Source organism: Alligator mississippiensis, chromosome 1 (genome assembly GCF_030867095.1).
Source record: "Alligator mississippiensis isolate rAllMis1 chromosome 1, rAllMis1, whole genome shotgun sequence".
Classification (NCBI taxonomy): Eukaryota; Metazoa; Chordata; order Crocodylia; family Alligatoridae; genus Alligator; species Alligator mississippiensis.
Window position 1 is genome coordinate 243,563,759 of NC_081824.1, and position 25,010 is coordinate 243,588,768.

General features: G+C 47.8%; 1 protein-coding gene across 1 annotated transcript; it reads right to left on the reverse strand.

Moving 5' to 3' along the window:
- Positions 1-4,111: 4,111 nt before the first annotated feature.
- On the reverse strand, positions 4,112-25,010 carry ACRBP (acrosin binding protein). Its single transcript, XM_014603893.3, has 6 exons — positions 19,886-25,010; positions 18,895-19,107; positions 15,417-15,511; positions 14,156-14,279; positions 13,247-13,670; positions 4,112-4,180 (listed from the first exon to the last, which is right to left on the reverse strand). The coding sequence occupies exons 1-6, from the start codon at positions 19,923-19,925 to the stop codon at positions 4,123-4,125; spliced, it is 954 nt and encodes a 317-aa protein (XP_014459379.2). The 5' UTR covers positions 19,926-25,010; the 3' UTR covers positions 4,112-4,122.

The following is a 25,010-nucleotide window of genomic DNA, read 5'->3' on the forward strand; positions in this document are numbered from 1 at the left end:
TGTAACTTATGTCTGTGCTGCCTGTGAGCCTGTTGCTGTTTTCAGAATGGGAGGGGGGAAAGGGAATGGAGAGAGTTCAGCCTGGGGGGATTTCAGCCCCTTGAGTTGGGGGGCTCCAGTTCACTCACCAGCGTTGGCTGGAGAACCCCTAGAACAAGCTCCCTGTGCTCTCTTTCCCCTCTCCCATTCTGAAATGGGGACAGACTGGGAGAGAGGAGGGGCTGTTGCTTGAGGAAACCAGCTGCAGGCTAGCAGCCAGCAGCTAGATTCCACTTCTCTTTGGAACCAACAGTGAACTTCTGTTTGGTTCAGGGACTGTTGTAACTCAGAGTGCTTCCTGCAAAGCATTGTCAGTTCCAGCTGGCAGCTGCACTTCTGTCTGAGCCCTTCAAGTGCAGTGGTTCTGAGCACTTCGAAATTGGCACACCATGCTGTGCTGGTTAAATTTCCAAAGGCAGGTACCTGTGCAAAGACTTTACTCCTGATCCTCTGAATGTGATATTTATAGGTGAGGGAGCAGTCTAATGTGACTTGTGGGTATGTTGTGATATGCTCATGGGGAAGGATGTGGTTGCTTACTCTGATATTCAGTGTGCTCTTGACTCTACAATTGTCCAGGTGGAAGAGTGATGATACTGATATATTGATGCTCTCCATTGGCCTTGTGCCTCTCAAACATCACTCCAACCCCCGTGCCACTGGCTTAGAACAAAGCAGAGGTGCCAGAGCTAGAACCCCCTACTGTTGTTGGGGACTTAGTATCACTCTGTTACACTGAGTGGGGCCATAAAACTGGATCAATGGACTGCCCCATTCTTCAAGGTTGAGTTGCTTTCCTGAGAGGGGCCAGTGTGTTTACCCAGATCCACCTGACGTAAATCCTTACCCAAACAGACCCCAGTATACAATGAAAGCTTTTTTTAAGCCCCACAACTGAGGTGTAATCAACTGGTGAATCTCCACATCTTCACTGGAGATCCTCCAGGAGCTGTTTGGCAGAGAAGCTATGAATGAGCACCACTGCAGGTAAGGTGCAGTGGGAAATGGGAATTCTTCCTAGCAAACCCCCCACCTCTCCCTCCCTCTCCTCCTGAAGAACAGGAGAAGGATCAGGCCTCCAGGTCCTGACACTAGGGTTTCCCAGCCCTCCTGGCTCCCACAGCAGGAAGATAGAACCCAGACACCCAGGTTTTGCCAGGGAGCTGAACTGCAGGCATTTCACGGTGTGGTCAGTGCCAGGTTGTGAGCAGCTGTGTGGCTTCTGGCCCCGAGCATGGGAAATGATCTGAACGGGGGACTCACCATAGGTCCCTTGGTGTCTCCCTTGTCTGCAGACTCCACATTTGTGTGCAGGAGGCTTAGTCATGGAGTCCAAGATGCTGAGTCCAGGATGATTGAACAGGCACTTTCAGAGCATTGGAGATGTGCGGAGAGATGACACTGATGACATGAGGACCAAAAGGGATCATCGATGTTGGGGGTTGGAATGGACAGGTTGGCAACTGTTTGCACCTGTAGTGCCACAGCACTTGATCAAGTGGGGAACCAGGAATGTGCTGTGAAGGTCCAAGAATGAGGTCTATAGATGGCCAGCCACTCTCTGATGGAGGTCACATGTGTCACTACAGAGCCGAGAGAGTTGCATAACCAGGATAAGGAGCTTATGCACAGGGTCAAAGACCTCCTTGGATCCAGCTACAACATGCATGAGTTGCATCATCACCTCCTCCCACAGGAAGACTCCCAGGCTGAAGTGGTAGGGTAGGCTGCCACCCACCCCATGGACTGCTCCATATGGCAACATGCTCAAAAGTTCCACAGGGGAAGGCCCTGGATGGCAGCTGTAGGGGAATGTTCCACACCGCACATTGACTGGAGGATGCTGGGAGGGGGCAGAGGGATCCTGGAACAGGAAATCTAGCATGTGGGAGCCGCTGACCCATGGTCCATGGAACCAGGAAGACGTCCAGCAGGGCCCACTTTGGGGAGTAGAAGTGTGGGAGGCGTAGGGGACCAGGCTGCCCAAGACCTGATGCCAGGACCGACATTTACTCAGCCCACCTTCCAGGGGCAACTCGCTACACCCAGCCACTGGTGGTCACTGGTGTTAGGCGCAGGGATCCAAAGGGAACAAGGGGTGAAAAGGAACATCTAACCAGCCCACTAAGCCAGGCCTCTGTGGGCCCAGGTCCTGGTGTGGGGAATGGCAGCCCTCTGGGCTCTGGCCCAAGCTCCAGAGCAGGCAACATTCCACAATTTTTCTTTACAATACACATGAAAAGTTTGGCAGCTGCAACATTTAATTAAACCAAGGGGTGGCAGTTTCACACATAGCATTCCCCCTGCCACCCTAACTTTTCGTGTTTGTTAAATTAAGTGACCCCACCAACGGCATGGGTGACTGGTACCTCCTGAGTCGGGGGGCACTTGCCCCCCCAGTGGCCAGTCAGTGACCAGGGTGGGGGAGCGGTTCCCCCACAGCCAATCGTGCCAACCCATACATGACAGTGACGCACCACTGGCACTTCCAGACATGTCACTGGCACTTCCGGGTCAGCACGATTGGCTGTGGGGGAAACCCACCCCAGTCAGTGTGATTGGCCACAGGGGGAGTGCAGGGATTGCTTCTCTTGGCACCCCACTCCCCAGCCGGTGCTCTCAGGGGGGCACCAGTGCTCTTGCCTGCCTCTCCTGCCTGTCGCCTAAGTGGGGAATGCTGCCTGTCAGGGGGTGCATCCGTGCTTTCAGGGGGTGCACGTGCACCCCTTACGCATTGACACTGTCCAACGGCATAACCACCTAGTGCAGGCAGGGTCTTTTCCCCATTCTCTCAATGTTAACTGAGAAGAAGGTTCCAAGTGCCAGAGCAAGCAATGTTGCATGGTCTTTGTTTAATAAACACACTAACAGTTTGGCAGCTTCGACATTTGATTAAAATGAGGCATGTCTCTGCCTCATGCTGCATCGCCCCGGACCCCAGTGTGTGCCCCCAGGGGTGGGGGTGGGAATTAGGAAGGGGAGGGGAAGGATGACGATGCCCAGGCAGCCTGGGTTGTGCGCAAAGGTATCCGTGATACAGAGCCAGAGGGGCCCATGGCAGAAAACCCACAACCTGGTACCAGGGTGTAGGAAATCAAAGGCCTTGGGCCCTACTCATCCAGGAATAGTTCCTGGTTCATGCAGGTAAAGAGGTAGTCAGCCAGGGCTTTGCAGATCCAGACAGTGTGGGGTTGGGGCCACACACATCATTGTGGGGCTTGCCCTCTCCCCCATCCCTGTATCACATGTGCTCACGATCCCAGGCCAAGTCAGTATTTGAAGTGCTCCTTTCAGCGATCCAGCTGCTCTCCATAGGGCCTCATGAGCCAGGGCAAGAAGAGCTATGCCAGGCCACCGAAAAGGATCGGGGAGTGATGATGTTGCTAATAATTAAATCAGGGACCCTGGGAACATAGCACTCACTCTCCATCACCCTGAGGAATAGGGAGTTGCACTAGAGGCAGGCATTGTCCTTATTGACCGTGTGAAAGTCAGTTGTCCAGTCATGCCCCAGATGCCTAGGTTCTGTGTGTGTGTCTGCACGTGTGTGTATGTGCATGTGAGTGCCCAGGACAACTGGGTTCAGGGGGTGAGGGGGGCCATCCAGGTGGGCAGCTGATGTCCTTGCCAGCCAATCAGGGGCAGCTTGATTGTTTGGTTCTGCTCAGGAGTCTTCGGCAGCCTGGGGAGCCTGTGGGGTATGCTGGGAGGCATGTGAGAGCTCCCACTGCACCTGCTGTGCTTGTGCCATTCAGGCAGGCTCTGAGGCTCCCCACCACAAGCAGCATGGGCTAATGTGTGTTCCACTTTCTCCGGACATAAACAGGGGCACAGAGCTTTGAAAGTTAAAGTGTTTCCATGGTGGGCTTCTCGAATGCCTGTACTTACTTAGCCAGAATGATTATGTTCATCTGCCAATGGGCTCTATTTGCTCAATGACACTAACTTGTAATCTGGTGACCTACTGTTCTAGATGGATATATAAGTATACCTCTCATACAATGCTGCTTACCCCAAGCAGTCGGAAGTCATGAATCTGGCACCCAAAATTATTTTTAAAAATAATAAATTTGTTGTTTTTATTTACCTTCTGGATATTGAAATGTCAGACTGCACTGGAATTAGATCTTCTGGGTTTTCTCTGCAATCAGGAGAGTCAAAAAAATTACTTTAAAAAGAGAAGATAAAAGCTGGTATTCTCTGTTTTTTGTTGAGTCTTGTGAATGATGCAACTGTGTGAGGTATTGGCAACAGTGCATGTACTACATTTCTTTTAGGTACAAGGGATTTACCAAACCATTGAGGATTTTCAGTCCATCTTGCCTTCTCTCTTCTGCTGCCTACAAATGCTGCCATTAGGAAGCTGCCCATAGCCACTGCTGTAGTTAGTGCAGCCACTCTAGACACTGATCCCTGCAGTCTTGAGGCTCCTGCAGAACTGGTCACAGAGGCCCAGAAGAAGGTCTGCTTTTCACAGCTATGCATTTGCAGCACAACAGGGGGTTGGAGAGGTTGCTCCGAGCCATAGAGGTTGTGGCTCAGTGCCTCTGGTCAGCCACAACAAAGAATTAAAGCAGTGAAAACTGTTTTGCTTCTGGCACCTTGCTCAGAAACACCATGCTGAGCTGGACACAAGAAACCATTTGCAGCTCACAAAGAGCAGTTGTATTAGTCCTACTAACTCCAGAAGCAGTGCTGCACATTTGCTTTATTTATATGTGTACAGGCATGGAGCAGTCTTGTTACCCTACTTATGTAAGATCATCCCTAAAGATACTTACACCTATGAGAAACCTGCTATGGGTCCTACAGGTTTATTGAAGAAAACTCCCAAATCATGGCGTTTCAGGAAAAGGTCCAAACACCAGTAAGAGTAAAAATGTATTACTGACTTTAAACTGACCCTTACTTTTTTGTATCTGGGCATTATTATAAATGCATCTGATTATCCTTCTATGATATTAATAAACTCCTTCATACATAGAACATTCCAGTGAGATGACTGCTATATCTATCTGACAATAACATCTCCAGCAGAGGGTTATTTCTGGTGCCACCCCTCCAACAAGGTAACAAAAGATTCCTCTGCCACAAAAGAGAAAAAACCCCAAAAAATAAATCCAAAGAAAAAGACAACCCTCTTGCACAGCTTAACACTCTCAGAGCTCTATGGTTCCAGTTTCCTGAGCAGGGCAGCAAGAAATTCTAGCCCAAACTGAGTACTCAGGATACTAGACCAACACCTAGAATATTCAGATACACAAGTCACTGAAAAGAAAACATAAAAGCACAGCAGCAAGCTAAACTACATGTCCTTGTATAGAAATATCCTGTGACTATGTTGTCCCTTACCACTGTGAAACATGCACAATAAAACACTCTCCACATGACCAATCAGTGACCAGTAACTACTAAACATGACCATCAGAAGACACAAAGCTGGCTCTAAACCTGGAGAGAACTGACTTGGGCACAAGAAGTGTCTTATTGGTTCTGCCAATCCCAAGAACAATCTTCAGGGCCCTGGGTACGCTCTACTAGTGTTCTCTATATAGACATATATTAGCATAGCTGCTGTGCACATATGCAGTGTAAGTATAGGCAGCAGAAGGGGTGAGCTAACGGGGCTCAGTCCCCACAAACCTCAGGGCAGCCCAGCCACAGGCTGCAGCAAGGGGGAGGGGCACGCCAGGATCACAGCTGGCTCAGCACAGCAAGTCAGTAAGTTTCTTTTGACTGCCTGTGCTTGGGGAAGACAGATCGAGACCCCCACAGTGAAGGAGGGAGCAGAGTAGGGGCAGGGGTGAATCATTCATCCCTGTCCCTGCCCCTGCCCCTGCCCCGCTCCCTGCTGCACTGTGGGGATTGCCCCACAACCCAGCCTGGCCAGGGCCTCATTCACAGGGAATGTTGAGGGGCATATTGTCATTTACAGGGAATGGGGCCCTGGCCGGGCCAGGTTGTGGGGCAATGGGAGCCCGGTGGCTCATCCAGGGTTGTGGGTGAGTGGCTCCTGCTTCTGTGCACACTGCAGGGGAGCCGGGAAAGGAGGGGTACATTCGTCCTCCTCCCCCTGGCTTCCCTGTGCCACGCCCCTGGATGAGCCGCTGGGCTCTGACTGCCCCACGACCCAGCCCAGCCAGGGCCATGCTCACGGTGAATGGGTACCTGGCCAGGTCATGGGACAATCAGAGCTTGTGGTTCCTCCAGAGCTGCGGCATAGGTAGCTAAAGCGCGGGGGGGGGCAGTGGCCCCCTATCTTTGCACAGGCCAAGGGCAGGCTACAGTTATGCTCTGCCTGCTCCCCATCTCTGTGCCTTGCTGCAGCCTTTGAAAGCAACTCCATGTGCCTCACTGCTTAGCCCGCTCAGCGGTGGGACCTACATGGTGCTGTGCTGCTTTCAAAGACTGCAGTGAGGGGCAGAGGCAGGGAGCAGGCAGAGCGCAACTGTAGCCTGCCCTTGCCTCATGCAAAGATTGGCTCCCTGGTGCTGTGGCTCTGGAGGAGCCCCCAGGCTCTTCTCGGGTCAGGGTGTCCTGGGGGCTCCATCCCCTCTGACCCAGATGAGGCTGGTCATGCTCCAGCTACAGGCCTCCCCCCAGGCAGTGCAACACCGGGGCCAGGCCAGTGCCATTGCGGAGAGGCAGCCAGGGTGGGTGTGGGGTTGGGGGGCAGTGGATGTCAGCATCGGGCAATGACCCCTGGCATAGGGAAAGGGGCAGACACACTGGTATACCACACTCTGGTCCTGATCCCAGCCCAAATCTCACTCCCTCCCCGCCTTCCCCTTCCCCCACAGACGTTTTTTTGGGGGGGAGGAGGGTACGCACGTGCGCGTGCGTTCAGCCCCCGCCCAATTTTTTTTTCTCCCTCTGCCTATGAGTGTAAGAAGGTTGGTGCACCTACTGCCATTCAGGCAGGTTTTGCTACCCTAGGGGCTGTGTCTAGACAAGAAGGGGCGCAAGGTTTGTGGTGTCACAAACTGCACATATTGAACATTAAAATGTGTCCCATGTTGCAAATTTGGAGCGCAAGGACAAAATGTGTTACTAGGATTTCCCAGTAGCAAAAAAAAAAAGCACCTGGAAAAAAAAGTAGTAAGGCACACACTACAATAGCATGTGCCATGGAGGCTTGATCCTCCAGGGAGATGCTCTGGCTGCTGGCCAGAGTGTCTCCACTCCTTTGTTTGTGCCCCAGATACTTCAGCATGCCAGGAGCCAGGAGGAGCTGGGAAAGGGCTGTTTGCCTAAAGCAGGACAATTTGCCCTCAACAAAGTGCACTTGAAGGGGCATACGCTGTGGCACAAAGTAGTGGCACAAATTTGTACCTCTACGATTTTTCCCACTACAAGTCTATTCACCTGCTCATCTGGATGTGGCCAAGGAGTCCTTCAGACCATTCAAGCAATATCCATAAGCAGGCTTGGGAGTCTGCAAACTTACTGTCTGGCTTTGCTTCCTTGGGAGCCCCTTAGCCTGTTCTCATAATACAAAACAATACTCTTTGGTCTAAAGCAGTGGTTCTCAACTGGAGTGCTGGGCATTCCCCAGGTGTCACCAGATATGAGGAGATAAGCACAGATTCAGTCTTGTCCCTGTCTGGTCAGTCCCCCACCCTCTCTTCAAGGAAGAAAGCACTGAAATATATTAATTATTTTTTGAAACTGGGGGTGGTACTCAATTCAAAAAAGTTATGGAGGGGGTGGAGGTGGCAGGGCTGAAGTCCAAAAAAGGTTGAGAAACACTGATCTCAACAAACAAATAAGTATCTGGACATGAAGACCTGCCCAGAAGACCTGCCAGGGAATCAGTGGGTCCTTTGGATAAAAGGGATGTTAAAGGATGACAGGGCCATTGTCAAGAAACTAAATGAATTCTTTGCATCTGTCTTCACTGTGGAAGTTGTTTGGTAGATTCCCCTCACCAGATCTACTCCTCTCTAGAGGCAAGTCAGTGGAGTTGACCCAAACTGAGGTTTCAACAGATGTGGTCCTAGAGGAAATTGATAAACTAAACAGGAAATTATTCTGATAAAAATTGATAAACTATCACAGGAAATTGATAAACTAAATTATCAGGATCTTATGACAACAAGAAGACAACAAGAAATTGTTTTTTAGATATATTGGGAGTAAAAGGAAGGCCCAGGGAGGAATAGGACCGCTGCTAAATGGGCAGAAACAATTGGTGACGGACAGGGGGGACAAGGCTGAACTCCTCAACGAGTTCTTTGCCTTAGTGTTCCTAAGCGAGGGGCACGACAAGTCTCTCACTGGGGTTGTAGAGAGGCAGCAGCAAGGCGCCAGACTTCCATGCGTAGACCCTGACATGGTGCAGAGTCATTTGGAAGAACTGGATGCCTTTAAGTCGGCAGGCCCGGATGAGCTCCATCCGAGGGTACTGAAGGCACTGGCCGACATCATTGCAGAGCCACTGGCAGGAATATTTGAAAGCTCGTGGCGCACGGGCCAAGTCCCGGAGGACTGGAAAAGGGCCAACGTGGTCCCCATTTTCAAAAAGGGGAGGAAGGAGGACCCGGGCAACTATAGGCCAGTCAGTCTCACCTCCATCCTTGGCAACGTCTTTGAAAAAATTATCAAGGCTCACATTTGTGAGAGCCCGGCAGGACAAATTATGCTGAGGGGAAATCAGCACAGGTTTGTGGCGGGCAGATCGTGCCTGACTAATCTAGTCTCTTTTTATGACCAGGTTACGAAACGCCTGGACACAGGAGGAGGGGTGGATGTCGTATACTTGGACTTCAGGAAGGCCTTCGATACGGTATCCCACCCCATACTGGTGAACAAGTTAAGAGGCTGTGACTTGGATCACTTCACAGTCCGGTGGGTGGCGAATTGGCTGGAGGGTCGCACCCAGAGAGTCGTGGTGGATGGGTCGGTTTCGACCTGGAAGGGTGTGGGCAGTGGGGTCCCGCAGGGCTCGGTCCTTGGACCGATACTCTTTAATGTCTTCATCAGTGACTTGGACGAGGGAGTGAAATGTACTCTGTCCAAGTTTGCAGATGACACAAAGCTATGGGGAGAAGTGGACACGCCGGAGGGCAGGGAACAGCTGCAAGCAGACCTGGACAAGTTGGACAAGTGAGCAGAAAACAAGAGAATGCAATTCAACAAGGAGAAATGCAAAGTGCTGCACCTAGGGAGGAAAAATGTCCAGCACACCTACAGCCTAGGGAATGACCTGCTGGGTGGCACAGAGGTGGAAAGGGATCTTGGAGTCCTAGTGGACTCCAAGATGAACATGAGTCGGCAGTGTGACGAAGCCATCAAAAAAGCCAATGGCACTTTATCGTGCATCAGCAGATGCCTGACGAATAGGTCCAAGGAGGTGATACTTCCCCTCTATCGTGCGCTGGTCAGACCGCAGTTGGAGTACTGCGTGCAATTCTGGGCACTGCAATTCAAGAGGGATGCGGATAACCTGGAGAGGGTCCAGAGAAGAGCCACTCATATGGTTAAGGGCCTGCAGACCAAGCCCTACGAGGAGAGATTAGAGAAACTGGATCTTTTCAGCCTCCGCAAGAGAAGGTTGAGAGGCGACCTTGTGGCTGCCTATAAGTTCATCACGGGGGCACAGAAGGGAATTGGTGAGTATTTATTCACCAAGGTGCCCCCGGGGGTTACAAGAAACAATGGCCACAAGCTAGCAGAGAGCAGATTTAGATTGGACATTAGGAAGAACTTCTTCACAGTTAGAGTAGCCAAGGTCTGGAACGGGCTCCCAAGGGAGGTGGTGCTCTCCCCTACCCTGGGGGTCTTCAAGAGGAGGTTAGATGAGCATCTAGCTGGGGTCATCTAGTCCCAGCACTCTTTCCTGCTTATGCAGGGGGTCGGACTCGATGATCTATTGAGGTCCCTTCCGACCCTAACATCTATGAATCTATGAATCTATGACATTCACCTTAGGGTCCTGAAGGAGCTCAGAGTGGAAATTACCAAACTCCTAAGTGTAGCATACAACCTATCATTAAAAACAGCTTTGGTATCAGAGGACTGGAGGATTGCTAATATAACTCCCATATTTAAAAAAGGCTCTAGAAGGGATGCACAGAATTACAGGCTGGTGAACCTAACTTCCTGGAAACTGATAGAAACAATAATAATAATAATAATAATAGAATTATTCAGCACATGGACAACCATGACTTGCTGGGGAGGAACCAACATGGCTTTATCAAAGGGAAATCATGCCTCACCAATCTTCTAGATTTCTTTGAGGATGTCAATAAGCAGGTGGATCAGTGTGATCCAGTTGACATAGTGTTTCTGGACTTACAAAAAGCCTTTGACAAGGTCCCCCATCAGAGACTTGTAACTAAATTAGGTAGTTGTGGGATTACAGGGAAGGTCCACTCATGTATTAGAAATTGGCCCAAAGATAGAAAGCAAAGAGTGAGCATCAAGAGTCAGTTTTCAGGATGGAAAGAAGTAAACACTGGGGTCCCCAAGGGATTTGTGTTTGGGACCAGTGCTGTTCAACACATTTATAATAAATGGTCTGGAAAAGGGGTGAATAGCGAGGCAGCCAGATTTGCAGATGACACAAAATTGTTTAAAGTGATGAAAACCAAGGTGGACAAAGGAACTACAGAAGGATTTGGCAAGATTGAGTGCATGGGCAACTAAATGGCAGATGAAATTCAACATAGATAAGTGTAAAGTGATACAAATGGGCAAAAATAACCCAAACTACACTTACACTATGATGGGCACTACATTAACTCTTACCACACAGGAAAGAAATCTGGGAGTCATTGTGGACAGTTAACAAAAAAAATCAGCTGAGTGCTCAGCAGCCATCAAAAAGGCAAAAAAAAAAAATGTTAGGGATTATTAAGAAGGGAACTGTAATCAAAACAGAAAGTCTCATTATGCCCCTTTATAAATTCATTGTGTGTCCACACCTTGAATAACGTGCCCATATCTGTCCCACCTCAGAAAGTATATACAAGAACTAGAGAAAGTACAGAGAAGGGCAACAAGGATGATTAGTGATATGGAAGGGCTTTCAAATGAGAAGAGACTAAAGAAGCTAGGCCTATTCAGTTTAGAAGAGAGATGCTTGTGGGGGGACATGACCAGGGTTTCCAAAATACTAAAAGGTGAAGAGAAAGTAAATAGGGATTTATTATTTACTCTCTCTCTGTCAGGATAAGAACCAGAGGTCAAAAAATGAAACAAGTAGGTAGCAAGTTTAAAACTAACAAAAGGAAGTTATTTATTACACTATGTGTAATTAAAAGATGGAACTCATTGCCACAGGATATTGTGGAAGCTGACAGTTCAGCCATATTAAAAAACAGAATGGACAGATTCTTAGAGGAAAGGTGTATCAGTAGCTATTGAGTACAGGAGTGAGGGGCACAGCCTCTGAATCAGAACTTCCTAGACCTTAAATCCTGGAGACTGCAAGTGAGAGAGGAACAGTGGAAAAAAACCCTGGTTGTGCCATGTTCACTTTCCCTTTCAGCATCTACTCTCTGACCTCATGTGACACAGGAGACTGAGGAATACGGATCTATGTTCTGACCCAGTAAATGGCATATCTTGTGTTCTTATAGATTCTTATGTTCCATGTACAGCAAACCTTTAGCCTATCTCCAGACATCAGGAAAAGGCCCTCTAGCTCCAGCCCGTCCTAGAATCAAGCACCACTACCCAGTCTGCTCCCTGCCCTCAAACTGTTCCTTCCCCTAGCTCAAGCTCCTTGCTGTAGCCCAGGCTGGGTTTTTAACTGCCAGCTAATCACCCACAGCTGGATCCCTAGCCCAGGGTGTCTACTTTCTTTAAAGTACTAGACTACTCTTTTACATGCAGACAGAGCACTCCTGAAACCTTTGTCATGCAGGATGCTCAGCAAAGAAACTTACACCTCCTGTTGCTCACAGACAATGGAAGACAGACACAGAGAGGCACTTTCTACTCAAATGTCCCAAACAACATGGACAGGTGAGATATTTCCACAGATCACCAGGAACTGTAAAATACTGGCCATGGGGAAAAGGAGCAGAGCAGCAGATATACAAGAATGGCAAATGCACATGGGATCAAACCCAAAACAGTTTACCCGTCTCACAAAAATACCTGGGGAGACTGTATCATTTCACCCTTTGGCAATACTTGCCCTGCCTTAAGGACTTCCTGTTTGAGCCAAACAACTGAACTGAGCTGGTGGGGAGCTCACTCTATGCATGTGTTTCTGAAAAGCTCTGCTGTGCGATGCATGAGCTGGCAGGGCAGTGTGCATTGTTATGAAGCTCTGCTTACCCTCCCTGGGCACAAGAGCATGTCTATGCAAGAGAAGCTCACTGTGCATATACACAAGGTAGAGTGTGGGGAAATGGCCATGGTATGATAGATGAACTATGGGCTTTACTGTAATATTTCTCTGTTAACAGTGCTCATGTTATTGTAATGTTGTATGCCTCATTTTCTTCATAAAGCTAGTACATGGGAAAGGAATAAGTTAAAGAGATAATGAAGAAAGAGATCTGCCTATGTGTGGGACAAGACAAGGTGGACCTCTAGTATTTACAGAGTGTTGAATAGTTTTGTTGGCACATCAGCAAAGGTGAAATGGCCCACACTTGGGAAGCTGGTGGCGATAAACACAGGGCAGGTTGAACAAGTTAGTTGTCAGCTGCTGAGCATGGTGTCAGGAGAGTAGGATGAGCTAGGAGCTGAGGAGTTGTGGGTCTCAGAGCCCATAAAAACTGAAAAAGAAACAGCTGAGTGTCTTTGGGGGTACCCTGGGCTGTGTGGGCTGTATTGGAGACGGAGGAACAGCTTTACCCTTGGAAGGGGCAGAAAACCCCTGGCTGGGTGGCCTCCACCTCAGTAAATGCTTTTACTAAGAGACTGTCTGCTTTGCTACTTGGAACTTTTGAGTTGCACTCAGTTTCCCCAGAAAGAGGCAAAATCTCACTCAGGAGCAGAACTGGATGCTAATTATTGAGTCAGGGGCCACAGAGTACCAGGGAAGGTGAGAGACTGAAAGGACAAGATCTCAGAAAAAGAAGGAGCCTGACCTCCCCCTTTGCTCTAGAAGCCAAGTCTGGGCTGGCTTTGAGAGACTCTCTCAGAGGCCAGACAAGGCCATAGTAGTCCTGTGCAAGCACCTGCTGGAGGGCACTCTCTGACACATGGCTACTTGGACCACTTGTTAGCTGGGTCTTTACCTTACCTGCCAGTGAAACTTGCTACTGGGACCTCTTCCTGGGCACCACTGTTTGAACCCTTCTGGTCTAGCTCAGTGCCTACTGGCACAGGTGTGGTCTTCACATCCAGAGACCCCTCCAAGGAGAATGCTAAGTTGATTAGCTGCTCGATGACATAGTCTATGTGTTGTTTTGTGCCCCTCTCAATCTTGGTGCTGAGCTTTACCCGCAGTGATGTTTCAGATAAGGCTGTGACTGCCTGGCCTTGTAGGTGCCCTGGCACGTCCAGGCGCTCTTGAGTTCTTTGGCGCACTGGCATGACATGGAGGAACCCTTTGGGCATCGGCTCCTGGCCTGAAACAGCATACGCATATTTCAGGATAGCATCAATGTGGGGGTATAGCCGGATGTCAGTGTGCTGCCTGCGATCCTCCTTCAGGTGCCTAGAATCTAGATGAAGAACAAGATGCAGAGCATCTGAAGAACAGATAAATCTCTCACGCCATTCTCAGAAACATCCCCCGTGCATATAAACACAGGCATACATGAGCATGCATGCTTCTTGGATTCTTGTCAGTTAAGATGTGCATGCATCCAATCCTGCTCTCTCCTATTGTTGATCACTTATATTATCTCTGCCAATATGTGCACTCTTCAATCTGTGTCTCTCCTTTCTCTCTCTCTCTCTCTCTCTCTCTCTCACACACACACACACGCCCCCCATTACTCCCATCAAGGAGGTGCAACCCCAGGATACAATCTTGTACAGTGTTAGTCTGGTCCCACAACTATGCCTGCAGATCCCTTTACATTCCTACCCATCCCCTCTTCCTCTTTGCATGGGGCCCTGTGTATAATTTCTCTATGAAGCAGAATAAAGAGAAGAGATAGAGCCAGAGGGACATGAATGATGAATTGCCCCAGCACTGTTGTACCTGGTTTCTTAGGAGGGCTGGTCAGGGCAAGCGAGTCGCTCTTTGCCCAAGAGCCCATGGTATGAGGCCTTTCTGCTTGGGCTGGAGACTTTTTAGGGGGAGGCAAGTCAGGACACAGGATTCTCTGAATGGGGAGAGAGAGAGGGAGAAGTTAGAGCCCCCAGTGCAGTATACCCTTCAAGATTCTTCCTTTTCCCTGCAGTAGTCCTTCTTAAAATACTTTCCCTTTATTATGATAATCTTGTCTGAACTTTCTCTCTTCTAATCCAGCCATCCCTCAAGACTCCTCCATTCTCCTGCAATAGCCCCACCAGACTCCTCTCCTTCATGAGGATAAATGGAACATAGGAACATGGAAATACAGGGCTGGAAGGGGCTTACTGGCCCATCAAATCCCATCCTTTGTGTTTGCAGGCAAGTGTTATATAAGGAGCCCTGAAAAATTATCCATTCTAACCCTTTAGACTCCACAATCACATGCACAATCTGATCTATGGCATAAATTTCTTCCTGACACCAAATCTGGTGATCAGGCTGACCCTGAGTGGAAAAGAAAGACCCTCAAGCCAGATACACAAGAGATTTCTAAGTATCAATAACAGCACAGGTGCACCCCAGTCAAACACCCACTTTTACCTATGGCCCCTGTCCAATGATTGAGAAGTAGGTATGAAGGGAAAAAAACAGCAATGAAGCATTCTTGAGGGAAAAACTTTGAATAAAAAAACTTTGACTTGCAAATACTTTGAATCCACATCTCAGATGTGCTGATAATTGATCCAACGACCTCCCCATCTCATCACACTGTCCCTTTCAAATTCTACCCTGAAGTTATTCCAGATCTTAGCCACCACTCATTTCCTTAGAAGACTATTTCAAACATTACTAATTCTGCCTAAGCCCCTGCCCTCCCCTGCAACAATCCTTCAAGGTTTATCCCCACCCTTGAAGTACACCCTCTAGGCCCCTCCCTTCATTATGATAATCTCTCCAAGAACTGTTTCCTCCTCAGTGGATGCATCTACATGTAATAACAGGCACTAACAATGCTCTGTAACCAGTGCTACTGCACAGTAGTGCCAGTGCACGTTTTTTAGGTGATGCTAATGTGCAGTAGACTAATTCTACTGTGCATTAACACATTAGCATGGTTTTTGCCTGCCGTGCTAATGCACAGTAGAATTAGTCTACTGTGTATTTAGTGTCTCGTATAGATGCACCCACTGATAGTCTCCCTACCCCTCAGACCTGCCCACCTCACCTTGATGTAGAACTTGCGAGTGGTACAACGGTATTGTGCAAACTCACAGAAGGTCTGAAACAAGGAGGCTTCTGGGAGGTTGGTACATACTGAGCCTAGGGTGAGAGGAAACGTAAACTGAGATGAAAGGAGTGGGGAAATCAACCTCATAAGAAACATGAATCAGATTCTGACTCAAGTACCTGGTCCATTCTTGTTGCTGGCCAAGAAGGGAATGCTCCTTGGTTACTTGAGTGAACAGCCAAGTTAAAAACATCCAATTGGAGCCAGGAGGCAGTGCACTACATTGCTAAAGTTCACATGGCCTCCTATCTCACAACTCTTGTTACAGCATCTTGCCCCATGGCTGCCTTGGTCAACCTACTTTGGACCTCTTTCCTTTGTCATATGGTGTTAAAGCCCCTGTAGCAGACATCTGGTTTTCCACATCGAGGAAAACAAACAGGAGCAGTGATTTTGTGGGCATAATGTCAAGATTCAAACAGGGCTAACAAATGTCAGAGTAGGCAACAAACCCAGGTGTTCTACCCAAAATGTCTTTCACTGGGAAAATCTGCTCAGTTTTGTAGATTGTATGCTTACGCATGCAGTGTGAGGGCAGGAGGTGGGGCCTGAGATAGTTAGTGCAAAGCTGTCTGCCAATTCCATGCCTACCCATTTAGCTCTATTGGCTATCTGTAAAGGCTCAAGAATTACACATCAGGCTCAAAATATCACAAGGTTTAAAAGCAATAAGCTTATGTTGAGCTTTTTAGTCTGTTTTATGATTTGGATCTCCCTGTGCCCTTATTAGCATTATCAGCCCTTCCCAATGCCAGAGATCTACACTTTTCATGGCTTCAATTCTCTGTTGTGGCTGACCAGAGGCATCAAGGCACTTTGGCAATGGCTGTGAGCAACTTCCTCAGCCTCTACTGTTTTGCAAGTGCGCAAAGATATCTGTGAGAACTGGAGCTTCTTCAGAACCAACTCTGTGGTGGCTGCAAGACTGGACAGAGAGGCTGGTGATTAAGGTCACCGTACTGAATAGCACACTAGCTAAATATTTCCTAATACTGCCTAAATATTAGGGCTTTTTGACACAGGGAATATTATAGTTTAATTGCCATAATCTGATTATGTGGGGGTAACTTCCCACATGGACCCTAGTATTTCAGAATAAAAATGCCTTTTATGTTTTCATATTATGCCACTTTGGAGGTGGTATAAACTAAAACAGCAAAAGCAGTCATCCCAGAATAAGAATGTCCATACAGGGAGTTAGAGTAGTAGAATTAAACCAGTATGCTTCCCCATGTAATTGGGGGATGTGAATTCCCCCAATTTATCAGCACTTAACAGCTAACAGATGCAGAAAGAGAAGATATAAGTAGATGGCTTAGAAAAATACCTTCTGCCTAAGCAAAATATAAAATATGAGCAGCATATTCCCACAACACATGCTCAGACTCAAATGGAAGCAACAGAGTGATATGCAATAGGTTGCCCCAGTGAATGTGGTTCACTTGCACAGTATTTCATTAGAAGTTGTTTTTGCTTCTAGCAAGATGCTTGAAGCAGAGGATATATACTCATGTCTTCGAGTTAGACCTTAATCAGGCTCATGATATGTTCTGCTGAGAGAAGAAGCAAAGAAATGACCACAAAAACTGAAGGTATTAGGAATGACCAAAGCATCAGCATGCACAAAATAAAAGTCAGAGACAAAAAATCAAGAATAGAAGAACACGATTCAAAGGAGGGCAAGAACAAGCAATACAGTATGGCAGAAAACAGGAAAAATGAGACTGTCTAGAAGTGATGCTATACGTGGCTTTACAAGGAAAAAAAATTTTTTTTTCAAGAGAATGCAACCAGTAACAGAAACATCCTTCTAATGCACACCAAGGGAGGAGTGAGGATGATATGCTCTCAGATAATTTTGCATTTTGTGGCCCTAGTGTGGGTGATGAGGTGTTAACTTAGTGGGCTGCAAAACAAAAAAGCCCATGTTTTCTATTGAAAAAAATCCCTGTTTTCCTGGCTAGCAGTAACCAGTCACTCAAACAGTGGTCAAAAATGCAACTAACTTTGATTTCTTTTTATTTTTTTTGTATATTTCCTGCCATCAGTCAGCTCCACTGTGCAATGGAAAATGTGCGACTGCTGTAACAGCTTTGAGAAAAGGCCCCTTTGTCATCCCACAAACCTACATCCAATTGGACATGATTTTGATCACTGCTAAACAAATGTCTGGCACTGCATTCTCAAGGCTGCTATTACAGATAATGGACTTTAGATTGCCTGCCAGAATTTTGCTTATTTTGCAGCATCAGCAGAATGCCAATGTATCACATCCGAACACCACCACAGCTGGGCCAACAGCAAAGCAGACGCAGCTGTCAAGATTGTCAAGAAACTACTGAAAACAGGACAGTGAGGTAATCAAGCCATAGATAGGGAAAGTTCTGCTCAACTGGAGAGCTACAGCAACAGAAGGCATGGACATCAGCCCCTTTAGTCCTCTTGTTTCACACTGAACCCAGAGCAAACAAACTTTTGAAGCCAGCAGCAGTGAGAAAAGAGACAGAACAAGTTACACAGCAGTGACAGCAAGTCAAACAGTGCTGTGACAAAAGGCCCAAGGCCTGAGCACCAGTTAGAATAGCCAGGGTCCAGACAATTCCTAATGTATATAAAGAGCAGCACCAAGCCTGTACACAGCAATAAGATAAGGATAATTCTACCACTGCAGCTATGGCTTCCTAAGGGCAAACAAAAAATATTGTCCTTGCAAGAAGGAGTTCCACCACATTGAGGCATACACAGTTAGAACTAACAACTGCTATTAAATTGCCTACTAAGTTCATAGTTCATTGAAATAAAGTCTGAGCCACAGGGAAGAAACAAAGCAAATGGGTTTTCCCAAAGACATGCGACAGTCTATGTAATCAGGAACCCAAGATGTTGGTGGACAGCAACTGAGGTGTTTCCAAGAATAGCTTGGCACATTTCAGGAGCTGTAATAGCAAAAATGCAGGGTTATACTGATGCATTCAGAGCAGGAATAGCCACTCCCTCTGATCCATACTGGCAGGAGCTGTGGTGAGTCTCTTGGGCAGTGATTCTCAACAAGGGTGCCGCAGCACGTTTGGGTACTGTGAGATCCTGTGAAGGGTGCTGTGGGGTGCTGTGCAATATTAGCACTGTTAGGTATGTAAACACCTGCACATGATTCATAAGTTAAAACCAGAGATTTCAAATACGAATCCATAGTCAAAAACACTCTGACCTGTTGTGATTTTTCTGAGTTCTTTGCAACAGAAGATTTGCTCTATTATTTTTCCATAGTCAAAAAATGAGTGAAAAATAAGAGCTGGGACTTTCCAAGGGGTGCTTTGAGTCTAGAAAGGTTGAGAACTGCTGCTCTAGGCACTGAGGTGCTCTTAGCACAGAACTGATGACACACATCAACCTCACCCACCCAACCTCTCTGTACCCTCTGGGATCCAGCCGTGGTTCTCGTGCTGGTCCAGCCAGATGATATTGGGATCGTAGCATCCTTGCGTGCGTCGGATCTGACAGAACATATTAGCCTTCTGGGAGGATAGCAGGGCAGAGAAAAAGACCTGGTACTCGCTGTCAGACAGTGGGGTACCTGGAGCTGGGGGTGACTTGCCACAGAGAGGCAGCGCCAGCGAGTGCAGAAAAGCTGTGAAGAAGGCAGGACAAGGAGAAGAAAGCCATCAGGCACAGTAAGGGAAATAAAAAAGTAGCTTGTAAACCTGTCAGTCCCCTTTGCTTCCTCAACCAGTAGCTTGGGCCAATAGGCCCATCTGGCCTGAAATTCCCACCTGTCCTCCACATTGGCCAGGCCACAGTAGAACTGTACATCAGAGTTAAGAGGTTTTTCCACAGATTTTCAGAGCCACCCCATTTCCTTTGGATCTGGGTGCATCTGTGAACAAACTGAGCCAGCCAGTCCAGCAGACCTGGTGCCAGGGCCCTAGAGTGATAGCCTCGATACCATGCCTCCATCTCCCCAAGTCAGCCAGTACCTTTAACACAATTATCATTAGCTGTGCCTGGTATGTGTTTGGCCCATACAGCTCTCAGGGCTCATGCTTAACAACAAGGGCTCTGCCCTTGTAGCATTTCCTCCTTGTTCTCAAGCCACAGTCCCTTTCTGAGAGCTCCTAGGCTTCCTAACAAAAGAACTAAGAGGGTGAAGTGTATGGAAATGGGGCCACCTAGTGTTTAGGGCTGTAGGATGTTTTGGAAGAGCAAGGGGCCTAGGAGGTGTAGTTGCTTGAGGAAGGGGCTTCCCAGGAGTCTAATCCCTTTGAGGAAAGATGGCTGCATACATCCTCTTAAGTATCTAATATACGTACAGCACCACAGCTCATGGGTTCAGGGGTTCGAAGTGGCCCCTGACAGGGATGAGGCAACCTGATCAGGACAGGGGTGAAGGGTGTCTGCAGGTTACTCACCCACCAGGAGACCACAGGACAGAAAATGGAGCCCCATCATTTTTCCACTTTAATGCCAGCCTCCAACCCACACCAACAGCTCCTGTTTCAAAGGGCAATATGGAAAGAGAACACTGCGACGTCACAGTCAACCTCACAGTTGGAGCCTTGGGGACATGCCCACGGGGGGAGGGGGGGGGAGGAGGGGCGGGGAGAAAGGCAAAGGGATCAAGGAGAAAGGAAGAATCAGGGACACAGAGGGGGTCATGAAGGATGTGAGATTAAAAGCAAATGGAGGACCTGATGATGGGCAAAAAAGGCTGGAACACACCAGGGGGATGGGAGACTGGGAGAATTCAGGGGAAGAGTGGGAGCTGAAAGGAAAGTGAAGAGAGGATATAGTAGTGTTAGAGTGATGCTGTAGCCACAAAGGTCCAAAAATTATGTGAGAGTCAAGCATTACTTGGGGTGATATCTTTTATTGGGCCAACTGCATAGCTGGGAAAGAGTTAGGCAAGTTTTCAAATGCAAGGCATTCTTCATGAGGTCTGAGGAGCGAAAGCCAGCACAGAAGGCTATACGTAGGTGAAAAGAGCAGCAGGTGAAAGCACCTGGGGGAAGGGGGTTGAAAAGAAAGGGTACAACAGAAGCAGCTGAGATCTAGGGAGGATTGTGAGGGACGGGCATTGAGATGAGCTGGTTTGGTAAGCAGTCAAGAGGATGCTCCAATCTCTCCAGCCCGCTCCCAAGTTCCAAGGCTGAATCCATGAAACCTACAAACATCCACAGCCTAGAACAGGGGGTGTCAACCAGGGGTATGCGTACCCCCGGGGGTATTTGAGAAGGCCAGAGGAGATATGTGTGGGCGGGCAGGGACGGAGTGCTGCCATGCACCATCCCGCACTGCCATGCAGGCATCGGTCCACCCAGCTGGACACGAATGACGGGGAAAGCTTGCATGCGGCAGCTAGTGCCGCTCTGTGTTCAGCCGTGCCTATCCCTCACCCCTGCTCTGTGTCCGGCCACCAGGGGTACACTGCTCCAAAAAGGTTGAAAACCCGTGGCGTAGAACAATATTTGAGAAGAGCATCCAGACTAGTGTTTAGACATGTTTATTATTGGAGGTGAACAAACCCTAGAGAAGACAAACTCAGAAAGACTTGAGCTCCATTGTGCTCCTATGCCCCCCCAGTATCTCTTTTTCTTTTGTGTGGCATCAGATATCAACTTCCAAATTTATGAGCCACTGTCTAGTATTATCACTCAATGTGCAGATTCCATCTGCCCCATCTGGACATTTGTAAAGACTGCAGCTTTCAATTAAGTGCTGTGCTGTTTGTTAGGCACTGCATTCACGCAGAAGCCTGTCCAAGATGTTCATCTTATGAAGTGTTCTGAAACGTCCATATCCAAATCTCAGTCTGTTCAGCTTGACCCATGCTTCTCTGTCAAGGTCATGCCCAATAGGGGACTTGTTTGGCGTTAATACAAAGTGCTGTAGGGATTCGACTAACCTTTCCCAGTGGTCGACCCACTCCATTGCTGCCCGTAGATTTGGTTCAGCAGCCTCAAACTCTTCCAGGAACTTGTGGGCTTCACATATAAATGCTTTATGACTTTTAAGTTGCTGAAGCCTCCATGTATTCAGGTCTTTAGTCAACAGTTGGTAAAGCAGGTGATTTTTATTATCTCTTGCTTCTATTGCCAGTAACAATGCTAGGGCAGGGGCGGGCAATTATTTTGAGCGGAGGGCCACTTACTGAGTTTTGGCAAGCCATTGAGGGCTGCATGATAGGTAGCCCAGGGCAGATAAATATTAATTTTCTAAATTTTTTAGGGGCCCCGTGGGCCGGACAGAATGGCTTGGCGGGCTGCATCTGGCCACTGGGCCACATTTTGCCCACCTCTGTGCTAGAGTCTGCCTTCTTATATCACTTGGTCTAATGCCTGAGAGTACAGGGAGTAGTACATCTGTGTGTGTTTAAGTTGTGCAGCCTGTTATAAGTCTCAGTGCACTGGTAAGTACAGTGTTAAGCTTTTTAGTGTCACAGCTTTTGGGCCATACAGGAGCACAATATTCTGCTGGACCATATACCATGGCAAGTGCAGTGGTTCTAAAGACTTTGCACCTGGCACCCCATATTGTGCTGGCTAAACATCTTAAGGCAGCTACCTGTGCAGAGACTTTACTGCTGGCTTTCTGAATGTCTATAGGTGAGGGAATGGTCTAATGTAACTCCTGAGTAGGTTGGGGTATGCTCATGAGGAAGGATGTGGTTCCCTACTTAGATATTCAGTGTGCTCTTGGCTTAACAACTATCAAGGTGGAAGAGTGATGGTACTGATTTTTGATGCTCAACTTTAAGTGCCACTTATGGAGACAGTCAGCAATGAGTTCCATGTAGGTACTCAGTACTTTTTTTCCCTTCCCAGACTACTGTTGCCTAATAGAGTCCACAGCCTTGAGCTGGGCACCCAGACTTCCTATACAGTACATGAGGGGAGTTAGGTGCCTGAGGATGGGATCCACAGCAGTTAGCATGTGAGGTGGAGTGCTTCCTATGCTACCCAGCAGGAAACCCTGAAGCAGCAAGGCCTGACCCTCACTCCACTCAAGATCCTGAACCATAGCCTTCTCCTAGACTAGAGCTGGTTTCAGCACCTCTCACAAAACGCTGCCAGGAGGATGTGCTTCGGTTTATTTCAGTGCGCTCATGGTTAGAGATCTTTCCTGGGTGATGGAAGATCCATACTGAAATCCCTCCTCTGTTAGAAGAACACTGAGGACACATTACTTATTAAGCTGCTCTGGATTGTGGTTGGGGAGGGATGGTCCAGCGTCTTCTGGTGATGCTATTTCATTTTCTATAAAATACTTATTTAGCCACCTGGAACCAAGTCTTCTGCTCCCACTGGGCTAGAGAGCCATTCTCTTTGAATATCTAATTATTTCATGCTAAGAGCAATGGCTTGAGCAGAAGCTACCATCCTCACAGTACCCCTTACCTGAGAGAGGAGAGGATTTGAATTCAGATTCTTCTCTAAAAGAAGAGGTCTCCATGTCCCCACTGAGTGCACTAACTATGCAGCTGTTGGAATTCAGGCAAGATGTGTTGTGTGGGGGGGGTTACTTACGCTTTGAGAATAGCTGCTGACTTGGTCCCTGCAGTCAAGGTTGGAGGGGGAGGGAAAAAACTTCCAGTATGAAAAGTTTCAGAAAAAAACTTTTAGTTGAGACAGACATCTAGATTCTTGATACTGTTAGGACTTAAGCACTAGTTCTGGGCATGCCCTGAAGCAGACATTTGCACACCCAGGGCACTATAGTGATTGAAAATATAGGCGCCTGGGATTTCTGGTGCCCCCAGGGGTAAGCGACAGCTAGAATATGGGATTGAGAATTTTGGACTTCGGCACCTCAGGTCTTTTCGTGACTCAGCTCTCCACGCTTTGCAGATTTCCTAGGTTTCACAGGTAACTGAGGGGTCAAGATACAGGCAGAGACAGATATCATATAGGAAACTCCCATGGGCACCAGGTGCTAAGGTAGCAGGTTAGCTAAATTACCCCTAGCTAGAAATAATTAGCAGATTGGGCCAGGTTGTCCATTACCTGATGAGCCCCTTTCCTGCATATGTGTAGCTGCTTGCACGTAAGCAGCAGCACTTTCAGCTACTACTCAATAAGCTACTCAACGCAACAATCTCTGTATTAAGCCTTAGGTTTCTGACTGCTTGGTTATGGTGGGGAGGGGAACAGTACCTGTTGCTGGGCCTTCTGGCAGGATGGCTGGTGGAGGCTGACCTGTGGTAACCGTAGCTGGAGCAATGGCAGAGGGAGACAGCAGCTGTATCTGCACCAGTGGCAGTCGTAGTGACAGCATGGGCTTTTTGGGTGTTGACAGATGAGGGAAAAAAATAGTGCTTTACTGAAAGAGGCTTTGCGTCAGTTTGATCTGGCTCACCCAACATCGGTATAGCTCAAGTGCTTCAGTGGGGCTTGTCAGTGCTTTAAAGCGCCCAATCAGTTATTAGATTGTTGTTCATGCATTGTGGGTGAAGATGACATTCTCTCCCTCCCCCCTCCCCGGATTCTAAGTGGAAAAGAAACAGTGAGGGAGAAAAGAGAAAAGGAGAAAAAAAAGGAAAAATGAGAGGAGAGAGAAAGGAGGGGGGTGGAGGCTAGGTCATGTGGGTACATAGGTGATTTATAAGCCCAATCTTTGCCTTAAACAATCTGCTGCAGCAGGGGCAGGAAAGTGATGAGGACTGTGTATGAGAGATTTTTGTTTTCCTGGACATGTGTTTCTTCATTGCTTCTGTCATGCATTGCTGTTCAAAGGCCAGTGCTCCGTTCTATATTGATGACCTCCAGCATGGACGGTTGCAAGTGATTTGCTCCCATGACTCCGGGTCGATGCCAAAACTCTTTAGGGACACCATTAGGGTGTTCTTCTACCGCTTCTTTGGTGCACCGTGAAAGCGTACTCCATTTGACAGTTTGTTGTGGATTTTATTTGGCAGGTGAGTGTCGGGATGTGAGGATTAGCACAGAAAACAAACTTTGCTCTGGTACTGGGAGCCTGGAGGTGATACATTTAGAATTCAGTCAAACTTGGACTCAGAGGATACTGAAGGGAATCGCTTGTTTGTTTATGCTTCCAGTACTAGATTAGGAACTGAGTTTTAGGATCCCAGAAAGCTATCAGAAACTTCCAGATATTTTTTTCCTAAGAGGCCAAAGACAAGCCAGTACTGAGTTCTGTTTTTAGTACACCTTTGAACAAGAGAGCATTGTAGTAATTAAAGTTTATTAAGATGGAGTAGCTGAAACAGACTTGTGAACATGACTAAAAGCCATAGAAAGATTAGTAAAGTAAGGGAGCCATATGGGATATGGACCAGCACTTGGAGGGCGCAAATCCTCCTGGAAGCACTCCCCCCAAATACAGGGGAAGTTTCCTGTGTAATACCAGTCTCTACCTGCATCTGGACTCCTCAATTACTTGTGGAACCCTCTCTCTCCCCTCTCTTGACGATAGGTGCTAATTGTGGTGTTATAGTGTTATGGAACACCCCAAATTTGTTAGAAACCCAGTGGGTTTGAACACCTGGCAGCAGTCTGCACTTGGACAAGGACTCGGTGA